Raw genomic sequence first — 14,776 nt, 5'->3', positions numbered from 1 at the left:
GCTTGAACCTAACACAGCACATAAATCTGATTTACCAGTCAAATTATTGAAAATCAATGCTCTGAGAGTCGAGTGCAATATAACTACTGGATCGTACATCAATGGTGAGAAGAATCACACAATCCATGAATTTTTCCCGAGGGTTCCAGCAGGATATAAGATAGTGGAAGTGCCAACAAACATCATTTACCTACCAGTCGCCGTACGAGCAATACACAACTTGAGGCTCCGCATTGTTGATCAGGACGGGAGAATAGCAAATTTCCGTGGCGAGACTATAACGATAAGACTGCATATAAAAAGTCTGTAATGGGTATCGTATATGAGACAAAGACTGGTAACGGGTATAAAAGGATTGCAGGATGTCCAAAGATTATCAGTCATCATCGAGCTCTGAAAGTGTTGACACGTCAAAACGCAGAGTTCCTAAAAAGTCTAGGACTAAAATTACGTGGAAAATTCACAAGATAAAAATAAATTTTTGTTGTCTAGCTTGTGTGATACCATGGCGGAAATCTTAGATATAAAAAAATCAATTATTTTCGATGAGTCTATTGCACACTGTGAAGCTCATTCACACTTACCATATGCATCATCAACATTCAACAATAGTGATGAAATCAGGATTGCTGTTCAACATCAAGATCTGTGCTTGCTCCCAAGCAAAAGCACATTACATTTTTATGGAAGAATGAGGAAAGCTGATGGTACTGCTGTAAGTGCTACTACGAAGATGGTCAACATGGCTGTTTGTCATATGTTTGAAGAGATACGTTATGAACTCAATGGTGTAGAAATCGATAGATGTAAGAATGTTGGTATCACCAGTGTTATGAAAGGATACGCTTCTCTGAGTCCGGGACAACAAAATATTCTGGAAAATGCTGGTTGGATTGTTAATGAAGATGACAACAAGCTGACTGATAATAGCGGTTACTTTGATGTCTCAGTACCGCTGAGTTTCATTCTTGGATTTGCTGAAGATTATCAACGAATTATCGTGAATGCCAAGCATGAATTGATACTGATCAGATCAAATACTGATCAAAATGCTTATGTTGTTACCGTTGAGAATGAAAATGCTTCAATTACGATTCAAAAAATTGAGTGGATTGTACCATACATAACAATGTCTGACAAGCAAAAAATTATGGTGCTGAATTACATAACCTCCGATCCAGCTATCCCAATCAGTTTCCGGACTTGGGAATTGTATGAGTATCCTCTGCTACCAGCTACCAACAAGCATATTTGGGTAATCAAAACGACAAATCAGCTTGAGAAACCTCGTTTTGTTATCCTTGGATTCCAAACAGCAAGAAAGAATCAATCGAATCAAAACGCAAGCGAGTTTGATCACTGTAGCATAAGAGACATTAAGCTGTTCTTGAACTCTCAGAGTTATCCATATGGAAATTTGAACCTCAACATTGTGCATAATCAGTATGCCTTGATGTATGATATGTACACAAATTTTCAAAGTGCTTACTATGGGAAAGAAGCTGAACCGCTATTGGCTAAGAAAAAACTTCTAAGTACAGCACCTCTGTATATAATTGACTGTTCCAAGCAGAACGAGTCAATCAAGTCTGGACCTGTGGATATACGTCTGGAGTTTGAATCGTCAGCACAGTTTCCAAATCAAACTGCTGCTTACTGCTTAATAATTCACGACCGAATAGTTGAGTACAATCCCATCAGCAGCACTGTGAGAAAACTTACTTAATGGTACAGTTTGACCCCAAGCCCACCATACATTACATGTATGTGTGGGACTTTGCATCCAGACAAGCGAGGAAAGGTCCATGGGAACAAGCAGCAAGAGACGGAGAACGATTTCACCGACGAATACAACAAATAAATAAAATTATTGATCCTGTACTAATCAATAAACTTAATGTAATCAATAAACTTAATGTAATTAAAAATAGTAAATAAAGAAAAACTTTTTTATAATTTTGGGTTTTTAATTATAAACCTTACTATAATAAGTATAAAAAATTATTTAGTATAAAAGTTAAGTATAAAACAATTATTTAGAATAAAAGTTAAGTGCACATATCAAAACACAATTCTCTCACAATTTCTGTAATTGATTTCCCAGAGTGATTAATAAGCTTGAATTTATTATAATTGGCCCCAATGTAGTGTAGATTTAAAGTATTGCATAAGATTAAAAATTTCATTTTAAATATCATATCAGGATTGTTGAGATATTTCTGGTTGGTGGTAGCAGGAAGAACGTTGAAAAGTGGTTTTCCAGATCGATTTCAACGTTGAGTCCATGATCTGTCATAACCGTTCCAATCCCAGTTAGCTTGTAAGTTTTTCCCACCTCAAGTTCACACATCCTCTTGAACATCAACGGGCTTGGAGTTTTATCTTCAACTTTGACACGCTTGAAAGTTGTTGATCTCTCAATTTCATGCATTGTATCAGTAACAGGATGTTTACGGTACGGTGCCATGATTGAGATTTCTTCAGCAGATTTCAAGTAGCAGATTCCACGAGGTAGCAGATTTCAACAGCTGGTAGCAGGCTTCAGAAAACAGTTTCAGAACAGCAGATTTCAAAAGCTTGATATTTTCTAACACACAACACTATGGTACTTCACTCGTACTTCACTTCGATGAAGTATGCTCGCGTCGCGCTGCTTTTATAGCAAGGTAATGACGTCATCTACTGCGCAGTTGGAAAAATTCTAGAATAGTATGACTCATAATCTAAAAATAGAAACTGCGCAGTTATGATAGATGACGCACAAGAAGTTTAACATAACCTGAAATCATAAGTTAAATGGTGGGAAAGCATAAACATAACCTGTAAAATGAGTTAAATGGCGGGAAAGCATAAACATAACCTGTAAAAATGAGATGACGTCATCTACTACCCAACAGAAATAGAACAAAGAAAAACTGCACAGCTACGAGACCTTGAACCGGTTCAAACCTGTCTGATGACATCATCTACTACGCAGTTTAAAACTCTACGACATAGTTTGAATAACCAATCAAATTATTAATTAACCAATAAGATTATCGAGTGGTGGGGGTAAAATCCAGAGATCGGGTTATAAAAAGGTTGAATTGATTGTAAGAGTCATCATTCAGTCACTCTTCGTTGTCAAGAGCAGTAAAAATGGAGATCATTCTAGACGTTCAAGGATTCAGAGGAGCTGATAATCGCTTCATTGTTAAGGAGTTGGCCTCAATAACAATTCAACATGATATTGTTAATATTGAAGAGTTGTCATACACACTATTTCAACCGCCATATCACTGGAAGGTGTTACCAGTCAACTATCAACGTCTGAATACCTGGCTGATCCGAAATTATCATGGAATCGGTTGGAATGCTGGAACAACTTCATATTACAAGCTCAAAGAAGTTCTCAATTATTTAACTTGTAATAAAAAAATTATTTATGTCAAAGGTATCGAGAAAAAGTTATGGGTTCAAAATTTAATTGATTGTAATAATAAAATTGTAATCGATCTCGATAATTTCAAATGTCCCTCTCTAAAAGTATGAAAATTTGTAACAATCATTTTTGTAATTATCATGATCGTTTATCTGATTTATGTGCCTTGGAAAATGTAAAAATTTAAAAGATTGGTTTGTAAGCACTCAATAAATCTAAAATAAATGAATTATAATTGTTATTATTATTTCATCCTAACACATTTAATTCAGAATAGAATTAATTATTGTTAGTTATTAAATTCAAATAATTTTCCAACACTACTACTGATATTAATACTTATCAACAGATGGCGTAATGGTTTTTGATTTTTAATTATGATAATCAATAATCAGTTTTTGTTTTCTAAAATTTTATAATTAATATTTGTTTAAATTAAAAGTCATGCATTATTTTATATAACCATTTAAAAATAAAAACTGAGTATTGATTTTCAAAACATATAGAAGATTTTTGGATTTGACGATACAGAGCACATCAACCCCATATTAGTTTATCAAATAATACATAACTTTTAATTTAAATAAATATTAATAATATTAATAACAAAATATTATAAACTAATAATAATTATTTATCTTTTATTTAAATTAAAAGTCATGTATTATTCTATATATGTATATATAACTAGAAAATTTTTTTAATATTTATGATTTGACAGCTTTCACGCTCTAAGAATAAACTGATAGTAGATGGCTCTAGTACAAGAAGCGCGAAATTCAAACTATCATTGTGATAAGTAACTTAAAAAATTATGATTAAGTATAACTTATTGAATTTGAATTATAAATATTAATCTTAAATTAAAAATGTGAGGAATTATAAATAAAAATAATGAATTATTTATAATGAAATCCAATATTTTATTGATTAAATAATTCCACTGGTCATTTTTACATCAAGACTAGAATTAATAAATTCAAATTTATTATATTTTCCACCATGGAAACGTAGAAACAGGTAGTTTGAATCTATTAATTCATTCAAACTCTTCAGGAAGTTATCATCTTTTAAATGTTGAATAGTTCTAGATGGTAGATAAATGTTAAATTCATCGTTTAGATTGGCAACAATCCTAGTCCCATACTGAGTTGTAATAGCTTTGATACCATTAATCTTATATTCTCGATTAAACTCCAAATGAATCATTTTTTTAACAGGAAGAATCCGAGTAAGACAATTAACCTCATTTATCTTGGTAAGATCCATGATTGATAGCTGTAAAAATTTTTAATTAATTAAATGATTCTTCATTCAATTCATATTTTAATTAGACAGTAAATGAATACTTACAATTAGTAATACTGATAGGCAGAAGATGTATATCACCAATACTTCACTACTGTCTGTCGACAACTGGTACTTCACTGGAGACGTGTACTTCGTTTTTATGAAGTACGCTCTCAGCGAGCTGCTTATATAGGCAGAAAATACTGCGTAGTTACCCCCACTCCTCTACCTCGAAACCGGTCTGATGACGTCATCTACTGCGCAGTAAGAAAATTCTAGAACAGAATGAGTCATCTACTGTGCAGTTAGAAAATTCTAGAACAGAATGAGTCATCTGGTTCGTGGAAATTTCCCCCACCCCTTTCACAAAACAAGTCTAAACCTGTCTGATGACGTCATCTACTACGCAGTTAGAAATAGAACAAAGAAAACTACGCAGTTACGCGACCTTGAACAGGTTCAAACCCATCTGATGACGTCATCTACTACGCAGGAGAACAAAGAAAACTGCGTATGACCTTGAACAGGCTTAAACCTAAGGTTGACAAAAACCTCACCAGATGGTGTATCTTCTCGCATGTACTCGTCATACATGCAGTTTGAATATATAAACCTTTTCAGATTATGAACAATAAAATGCACCTGTGATCTAAGCAACTATAGTTGATGGTTAGATCACAGGTGCATTTTTTAACAAAATGGTGAATTCACAATTCAAAATGGCGGATAACAGCCACCAGATGGCGGAAATCAGATTCAAAATGGTGGATAGCAGCCATCAGATGGTAGATAGCAACCACCAGATGTCGGATAGCAGCCACCAGATGGCGGATTCAAATGACGGATTCACAATTCAAAATGGCAGATAAATTTTAAAAATGGCGGGAAAATGGCGGACAGTAAGATGGTGGCGGAATTCACCACCAGCGCCACCTGCAAAACCTCAACCATATCCTCAAACTGTCGGTAAAACAGGTCGCCCATACCCACAGATGATACCCGCCACGAACATATAATCGGTTATGCAGATCCCTTAGTATGGACACGAACCCACAAATCTGTTTTACCGACGGAGTCAGACTCCCCTGTTTACCTACTATCGATTTAATTGGCTTCAAAAAAACAATTGTTATGGGAACAACTTTAAGGTTGTAACATCGCTTGAGTAACAATCGATTGTAAAAATCAAATTTTTCATTTCCACTTTGTAATTCGGAAAAAAATTCATCGAAAAATTTAACGGTTCCTTGTCACAATTATGGAAAAATGCAATGCGAATAGTAATAATAACGCCAAGCAATTGAATCAGATATTCAAAATAAATAAAATTTACGCGTCAAAATCGGTTCATTCATTCTAAAGTTATTGCGGTTTAAAAATTCAAAAAAAAGTGCTTTTTTTCCCCTCCGGGTGTAAAGCGTCAACTTTAGCCCCGCTGCGCTAAACAAAGTTTCCGCTTTACACCTTCGTCAGGGAAAAAAATAGTATACACTCCTCGGGAAGTAAATAAGAAAGCCTCAGATCACATGTTTGTTGACCTCGGCTTCGCCTCGGCCAACAATTACATGTGATCTGAGACATTTCTTACTTTACTTCCCTCGGTGTGTAATATACTATATTAGACTTCTCTCAGACTTTTTAGCTCAGAGAGCTCAAAAAAGTAATAAGTGCAATTTTCAGCGCTTAAGTATGGAATTAGCGGGAAGTTGCAGGGATGGTCTTCACGGTCAACTGTTTTCCTAACTTTTTTACATAACTTCTACATTTTTTTTTGGATCATTTTCAATAAAATGGAATAATTGTTAGAGATTAAAAATTTGCATTGATCGCCACGAAGAACGTGAAAATCGGTCGATTGGTTCGAGAGATATCGTGAACGAAAGAAAACCAAAAAAAATATTTTTTCGGAATTATTCCGAAATTCCTCGTTCGATCAATTAAAACTTGAAAATCCTAGACAAAAGCCTAGAAAGACTATCTTTTTGAGCTTGGAGAGCTCAAAAGCATGGAACAGCTATCTCTTTGAGCTCGGAGAGCTCAAAATAACACTTAAATTGTATTTTTGAGCTCGCATTGAAGAGCTCAAAAACGTCATAAGTGCAATTGTTCATGTAATTTCAGATTTTTATCGAAAATCTTTTTACCGATCCATCTTTAAAGAAAAATTATAAGTTAAAAAAGTAGTGATGGATAATAGAAAAAAGATATTGTTATTAATTTGAAACGATTTTCGATAAGAATTTGAAATTGTAAAAACTTTATCATTGAATATCTCAGAAAATATTGATTTCAGTGTTGGAGTTAGGAGACTGGTGAAGGTAGAGACCGAACAACTAGTTAAGCGTTAGCTTACTTTATTGTGACTAAGTTACAAGTAGCTGGCAATTAGACTTTATAGGAAAGACTATAGAGTATAGTACGTGTAATATATAGTTAAAGATGAAGTATGTCATTGATCCCAACATTTCCCCTCAATGACGTTACTCTGGATATTATTGAATATTGAGCCCTATCATTTTTGACAGAGTCAGTGTCCTTTGTGGTCCTAGTGGCTTGGTCAATATATCAGCTTCATTAATTTCGGATGGACGGTAAGTGACCTTTATTACGCCCTTTTCTTCTTGATCCCGCGTATAAAAGTACTGGGTATCTATGTGTTTGCTACGAGGACTTTGGCCAGGTGAATGTTACTGATGCAACCTTTGTTGTCTTCAAATATAATTGTAGCTTGGTTTTGCGGCTGATCAAGGAATCCCAGTAGTTTACGAATCAATACACATTCTCTAGAGGCTTCTGAGAGTGCAACTATTTCGGCTTCGGTGGATGATACTGAGACGCAGCTCTGCTTCTTACTTGCCCAGCTTATTGTACCACCGAATAATTTAAATAAATAACCCGTATTGGACTTTCTTGACGCCCTGTCTTCAGCCCAATTTGCATCGGCGAAACCAATTAGCTCTTCGGAGTCGCTTGAATCGAAACTAAGACGGAGTTGGTAGTGTTTTGTGGCATTTAAATATCTGCAGATTCTTTGCAACTCATTCCAATCAATCTGTTTTGTTCCCTTTATATGTTGAGCTAATATAGCTACTGGTGCGCTAATGTCTGGCCTTGAGTGAATCGATATATATATAATAATTTTCCAATGAGTTTGCTATAATAATCAATTTTTAATTCAGGTGATTCCAAGCGATTTTTCTCGTACTCTGTGTCCATTGGATAGTTTGATAATTTAGCGTCATTAAGTCTGGTTTGAATTAATATTTTATTAATGTAATTTTGCTGATGTATGGAGAAATCTCCGGTTTCAGTTCTCGTAGCTTGTACACCAAGGTAACATCGGATGTCACCAAGATGAGTAAGACTGAACTCATGGTTAAGAACTGTTATAATATTATCTATCCTAGTTTTTGATGATCCTGCAATCATAATATCATCGACATGTACGACCAACACGGAAAAAAAATTATATGAAAAATTACAATAGTAATGTCGTAATCCAGGACTATACTTTTAGTATCTTGATTTTTACGATGCTGCCGTCTACAGAATACAATTTGAATTATTGAAAATTACGATGTTATTTAGTAAATTTTTTTTCTGTAAGAGCAAGTGAATAAGGACGCATACTATATGTTTTAATAAAAGAAAGACAGAGTCCAGTAGTTTGCGGCGCCACCACCAAAAGATGACCAATTACTGTATGGAGGGTTTTATTATGTGACTGAACATAAAATTTAGATATACCTCTGATAGCGTGAGGGGATAAACCTTGGACTTGTGGCGGAGAGGTCTCCGGGTTCGATTCCTCGGTGATGCAGAATTATTTTTTTCGGTAACCTAAGCTTCTTTTTAATTTAAGTGATAGAAATTTACGATACTGCATCGTAAAAATTACGATGTTTGAGTTTAGGTCCGGCATTATAATATTCTATACTAAAAATTACGATGTTTTTACCGTAATTTTTCATACAGTTTTCTTTCCGTGAAGTAAGTGCGAATACTATAACCATGTTTGTACAAACAAGGATCGCTATCACAGCGGAAGAAACCGTAGTTGGTCAAGGTCTCGTCGAGCTTTTCGTACCAGGATTTTGCCGATTGTTTCAACCCATAAAGACTTTTATTAAGCCTACATTCAAAATCTTCTTTTCCTTCCTTAATGTGTCCGGGTGGCTGCTTCATATATATAATCTCTTTGAGTTTTCCATTAAGGAAAGCAGTCTTTACGTCCAAGTGTTGTACGAGATATTTTCTTTTTCCAGCGATGGATAATAAGGTTCTTATCGTTGTTGCTTTGACGACTGGAGCAAAAACTTCCTCATAATCGATTCCGAACTTCTGGGAAAAACCTTGCGCAACAAGTCTTGCTTTAAATCTGTCTGGCGTGTTGTCAGAAGATTTTTTAACTTTGAAAACCCACTTACATCCAATTGCCGTTTTGTTTCTTGGAATCGGTTCAAGGTCCCAGGTTTCGTTCTGTTCAAGTGATTCTAGTTCTTCCACCATAGCTTTAGTCCATTGTTGAGCATATGGTCCACTCAAAGCTTGTTCAATTGTCTTTGGTTCTTCATCGTCATCCAGATCCCGTAGTTGATAATCTTGCTCTTCATTATTAATATCGTTGAAGTCTTTTGATTGAGTTTTTCTTTGCTGGTCTGTTGGTTTGTGAACGATTCTCTTTGCTAAAGGTATGCATTCGACATCGTTACAGGGCTCATCTGTAGTTTCCCCTGAATTACGCTGTTCAGCAGGTTGTTTTGTTGTAAAAGGTTCATTTGAAAAATCAGAGGGAATATATACTATTTCTTGAGTGTTTTCTAGCAATGGAGTTTTCTGCTCTAAGTAGAAATCAGTTTGATCGATATCTTCTCCTGAAACTCGAGAGTTTTCGATGAATTTGACGTCCCGGCTTATAAAGATCTTCCCTGATGGTCGTTCTAAGAGTCTGTATCCTTTTGAGTTTTGTGAGTAACCAACAAAAATACATTCTCTGGCCTTCGTATTGAGTTTATCACGTTTTTGTTTGGGAATGTGGGTGTACGCTTTGCATCCAAATTCTCGGAGATGTTTAACGCTTGGTTTCTTCTTGTGTAATAATTCATACGGGGTAATTGATCTTTGTCGAATTGGTAGGCGGTTTTGCAGGTATACGGCAGTCAGTGTAGCTTCTCCCCAATATTTATTTGGAAGTTGAGCATCTATTAGCATAGTTCTGATTGCCTCTACCAAATATCTATTTCTTCGCTCTGCAACACCGTTCTGTTCGGGGGTGTATGGTGTTGTGTGTTGAAATTGGATTCCGTTGTGCTCTAAATATTCTTTTAAATCATGATTTGTGTACTCGCCTCCCAAATCTGATCGAAAGCTTTCGGTTTGCAATTGAATTGGGTGATGCAAAATTCAATGAAATTTTTAATTACTTCTGTGGCCTGTAATTTTTGACGCAATAGAAAAACATACATATATCGACTATAATCATCAATCAAGGGCATGATGTACCTTCGTCCTCCAGGGGTTTGTGTTAGCATTGGTTCGCATAAATCACTGTGTATTAAATCAAAAGGTTTTTCAGCGTGTGATTTCGATTCTTTTGGAAATGGTTTTCTTGAAATTTTGCTTTTTATGCAACACTCACACACTTGTTTAATAGGACAGTCATTAATTTTCATATCTGTAACTAAATTATTATTTATTAGGCAACGGATAATTTTTGGATTACGATGACCAAATCTTGTATGCCATTGGTGAATACAATCTTCGGGGTGTTGTGGCATCACTGCGAATACATACTCAGGTCTATGTAATTTATAAATTTGTCCCAAGGCATCTCCAATGGCTATTTCATTATTATTTTTCGTATAAATCACCATTTGGTTATTCATAATCTTTAAGTGAAATCCCAGCTTGTCTAATGTGCCTATAGAGATTAGGCTGCAATCGAAGTTTGGAACGTAAAATACATTAGTAAGCTTAAGTACAATAATTTTTCCTTTCTTTGTTAAACATTCTATTCTCCCTTCCCCCGTACCATACGCTTTGCATGCTTGACCATTAGCTACGTTTATTGTCGATGTATATGACGTATCAATCGTTTCGAAGAAGCTTATGTCGTTTGTCATATGACTGCTAGCGGCTGTATCAAGATACCAGTTGGTTTGGGAGGAGTTTGAAGTGGCTATATAAGCTTGATGAGGTGTGTTGTCTGAAAAACTGTCGTCATCATCACTAGAAGTATTATTTTCTATGACAGCTTTAGCTTGTTCCTTCCTACGTCGTTGTTTTCTTTTCCATGCTATATACTTCGGACAATCATTTTTAAAATGGCCATATTGTTGACAAAAATAGCATATAATCTGATCATTATTTGCATTAACCCTCATAGCTGTGTTATACTCCTCATTAGGGGATAAGCTCTTACGTCGCTTAAATTCACTTATCAAAGTTGCTTTTACAACATCAATACTAAGTTCTTCTTCTGGCCTTGAGGCTAACACTGAAATTAGGGTGTGGTATGACGCTGGCATGCTTCTAAGTACAATCCAGGGTCCGAATTCTACTGCACTTCTATTACCTAGAGCTGAGAGATTATCTATAAGTTCCTGTATTTTAGCGATGTGTTTTTCCATGTCATCACCATCTTGATAACTTAATTTTAGCAATTCGACAATTAATGTAAATTTATTGAGGCCACTTGCCTTCTCGTGGTATTGTTTTAATGCATCCCAAGCTTCCTTAGCTGTCGTTTTGTCGCGAATAAGTGAGATTTGGGTATCTTCTATCAATAGACAGATTGTACCTAGCGCTTTGTCGTCGCGTAAATCCCATGAGTCGGCGGCATCGTCGTTATTAGTGGGCCTGTTACCAGATATGGCTTTCCATGTGCTCTCTCGTTTTAACAGTTTTTCAACCTTGAATTTCCAAATTTGATAATTGGAATTATTTAATTTGGCAATACCAAATGCTGCATTAGTGTCTGTCATTATGAACTTTGACTAGCTTTCTTTACTTCACTTTAGCTTTAACTTCACTTCACTTTACTTTACTTTACTTCACTCAGCCCCTGGGCCCATAACCTGTTGGAGTTAGGAGACTGGTGAAGGTAGAGACCGAACAACTAGTTAAGCGTTAGCTTACTTTATTGTGACTAAGTTACAAGTAGCTGGCAATTAGACTTTATAGGAAAGACTATAGAGTATAGTACGTGTAATATATAGTTAAAAATGAAGTATGTCATTGATCCCAACATTCAGCGACTCAGTGCTCAAGACCTTTTCTGTAGAAAATTGAATTTTCTACAAGTTTGTTACTTACATTTTTTCTGTAGCTTTTATTATTCGCGAAATAAATGCGAAAAAACGCGAATTTTATGGAAAAATTAAGTTTAGAGGCTCTGTACTACCTCGCGGGCTTGAGTTACAGCTTAGTCGCAATAAACACTTTTGTAGAACATGCAATTTTAAAGAAAATTCGTCCATGGTCAAAACGATGCTATGAAATTCCACTGCGCTATAGAATTTTAAAGATAAAAAGATCAGAGTTTCTGTGTTTTTATAATAAGAAATCTTTACACGAAAAAACGACAAAAATTCGCGTAATTCAGGATATTTAGATAACTTGGTAAAATTTTGGATAAAATGGATGAACAAAGAATATCATCGGAACTTTTTCAACTTTCGTGTCCCCTAAAATCCCTAAAAAATTCAAAGTGCTACGATTTTTTTTATAGTGCCCCGAAGCTTCAAATTCTTTGTTTTATTCACACAAAATTTGAAGAATTTTTCGGCAAAATTTGAAGAAATATTTCGGCTTTTATTCACATAATATTTGAAGAAAAGCCAAAATCCGCAGTGGGCATATCGATTTTTTTAATTGATTTTTTAAAATGAGATTTTAAACGAAGGCAGTTGCAGCGGTCAGAAAAAATCCAGTTAATTTTTTCAATCAAAGAGATTGATTTTTCAGGATAGAAAGGTATTAAGATATCTAAAAAAGCCTTCCAGTGAAACAATGGATAAAATTTTTTTGAAGCCCGTAGACCTTTTTTAAGACGAGAAAAAATTTGGAAAATTTTTTTTTTTTTGTAGTTTTCTTAGGATTTCTCCCGACCTGAACATGATAGAAAATTTTCATAGTCATATATGAAAACTAGACACTTGGAGCTATAATTTGCTTTTTTTTTTGCTGTACGATCATTTTCCTCGCAGTTACAGCTCGTTGAAAGTCACCCAAAAATTTCGAATTTTCTTTTATATCCCTTAATTCTTGTGACTAGTGTATGATTTTCAAAAAGCGACTTTAAAGTTTCAAAACTCGAAAATAACGTGGAAAAATTTTTCCCAAAAATTATTCGTATTTTTTTTTCTAAAAGTACACGAACGAATGAAATTGTTTTATCTTTTAAGTTTTTATTATCTAAATCATTTTTTAAAAAAGTATAAGCAAAAAATCATGAACAGAGCGTTTTTTTTTAAATTCTATATCTTATAAACCAATGATAAAAAAAATCTCAAAATTTAGGAGGATGTTTTTTTAATGAATACTAAAAAATATCAAAAAATGACGGAAATTAAAAATTAAAATAAAAAAAAAACGAGTTTCTATCATATCTCAACATTTTGAGATCCTAAGAAGTTATTTTGATAGTCTGTTCGTATTTCTGCGAGGGTGTCTACGAGAACTAGGTGATTGATCGAAATCTCGAGAACGACATTTTACAGTTTTATTTAAGTTAGGTTTCCTAGAATTTTAATTTATGATACAAATTTATTTTGTTGAAAAAAAAAATCACATTTTGAATTTGAAATTAAATATCTTACAAAATTAAGATTTTAATTAAAATCTAATTTATATATTTTTTTGTCAAAAATGTACAAAAACAGTTTTTATATACCTGCCTATAAGAATTTATTATCCTCTTGATTCAAGAAAATCATTTTCGTCAAAATGTTATTCTTGTTTCATGACTTTTTCTCTTGAATCAAATTAAATTTTTCATCAGTGCATACATATGTCTGTATATAAAAAAAATATAAATTATTGCTGTTGAAAACAGATTACAACTGGTAATTTAACAGTTAGAGTAAGTTATTCAGATCTTACCGTTTTTCGGCAAATTTCAACGTTTTTCAAAAATTGTTCATGTAGGTTTTTAGAAAAAAAATTATAAATTAGATGTATGTGGTATACAATTTATTTATATATTTTCTTATATGATTCAATGCTAATTTTTTTTTTCTAGAATTTGATCAGTAAGAGAGAGTTACGGGTTGTGGACAGTGGACTTGAGAACACTGACCTCAATTCTCAATTCATTACACCTTTCACTTAATAATTTATTTTACCACACCTTCCTGTATTCATATTGAATCCAATGACGAGATGTAGTCAGTCTTTGGTAGTCGATGAACTCACAGCGATTTCAATTTCTCGGCGACAGATTATTCGTTTTGTAATTTTTACACTTTTTACTCATTTCACTTTCGTATAAATCAAAATGTGTTGGTCTACCACAAGGTAAATACAATCGACATAATGGGGATGTATTTTTATTTGCTGATCATTCTTTTGTTTACTGGTACTGGTGAGTTTTATTTTTAGAATTATGTTCTTGTATAATCATGTTTTAATAATGAAAATCCATGTTTTAAATATCTTTGATATATGGATAGATAGATAGATAAATGTTTATTATGCCAAGGTAATATTACCGAATGGCAAGAAAATTGTATAATAAAATGTAACATTATTTTATAAAAATAAAAATAAAAAACAAAGAAATTACGTGAGAACACAATTAGATTGTGAATCAATGGTGGTCATTACCATCAATATTATAATATTGAAATTAATATTTACAATATAAGATAGTAGTAGTTACCATCACCGATTGAAAAAAAATATAGTAACTATTACCATTAATAGGTGATATTTATTTCCATATTAGATTGGAAAATATTATTAGCACTGGATTGTATTTTTCATTTTACACGAATGTTAAAAAATATTACATTGCAAGTTGAAACGTTGAATTCTATTGGACATGAGTAATTTTTCTACTTCCTA

The 14,776-nt window shown here is 33.8% G+C and overlaps 2 protein-coding genes and 1 long non-coding RNA gene across 5 annotated transcripts in view; 2 read left to right on the top strand and 1 right to left on the bottom strand.

Moving 5' to 3' along the window:
• LOC141535254 (uncharacterized) overlaps positions 1-13,945 on the bottom strand; it is a 56,629-nt gene extending 42,684 nt beyond the window's left edge. Inside the window, exons 1-2 of the long non-coding RNA XR_012480568.1 lie at positions 13,814-13,945; positions 13,605-13,725 (exon numbers count right to left, since the gene is read on the bottom strand). This is a non-coding gene — a long non-coding RNA (uncharacterized LOC141535254). The remainder of the gene's footprint in view (positions 1-13,604; positions 13,726-13,813) is intronic.
• The window catches only part of LOC141534949 (uncharacterized), a 206,498-nt gene that overhangs the window by 57,877 nt on the left and 133,845 nt on the right, over positions 1-14,776 (top strand). The window lies entirely within an intron of this gene.
• The window catches only part of Snsl (snustorr snarlik), a 45,289-nt gene that overhangs the window by 25,946 nt on the left and 4,567 nt on the right, over positions 1-14,776 (top strand). Inside the window, exon 1 of one of the 3 annotated variants that reach the window (XM_074255110.1) lies at positions 13,987-14,288. The exons of 1 other annotated variant lie outside the window; for it this stretch is intronic. In XM_074255110.1, coding sequence (XP_074111211.1) covers positions 14,246-14,288 — 43 coding nt within the window. In that variant the 5' untranslated portion in view covers positions 13,987-14,245. Of the gene's footprint in view, positions 1-13,986; positions 14,295-14,776 lie in introns of those variants that run through there. One more of the 3 variants, XM_074255109.1, reaches the window with a different exon arrangement.

Source organism: Cotesia typhae, unplaced genomic scaffold (assembly GCF_013202065.1).
Source record: "Cotesia typhae breed Kobodo isofemale line unplaced genomic scaffold, CoteBio_Ctyphae scaffold_13, whole genome shotgun sequence".
NCBI classification, from domain to species: Eukaryota; Metazoa; Arthropoda; class Insecta; order Hymenoptera; family Braconidae; genus Cotesia; species Cotesia typhae.
Note: the sequence above shows the minus strand (reverse complement) of the source record. Positions and strands in the feature narration are given on the sequence as shown.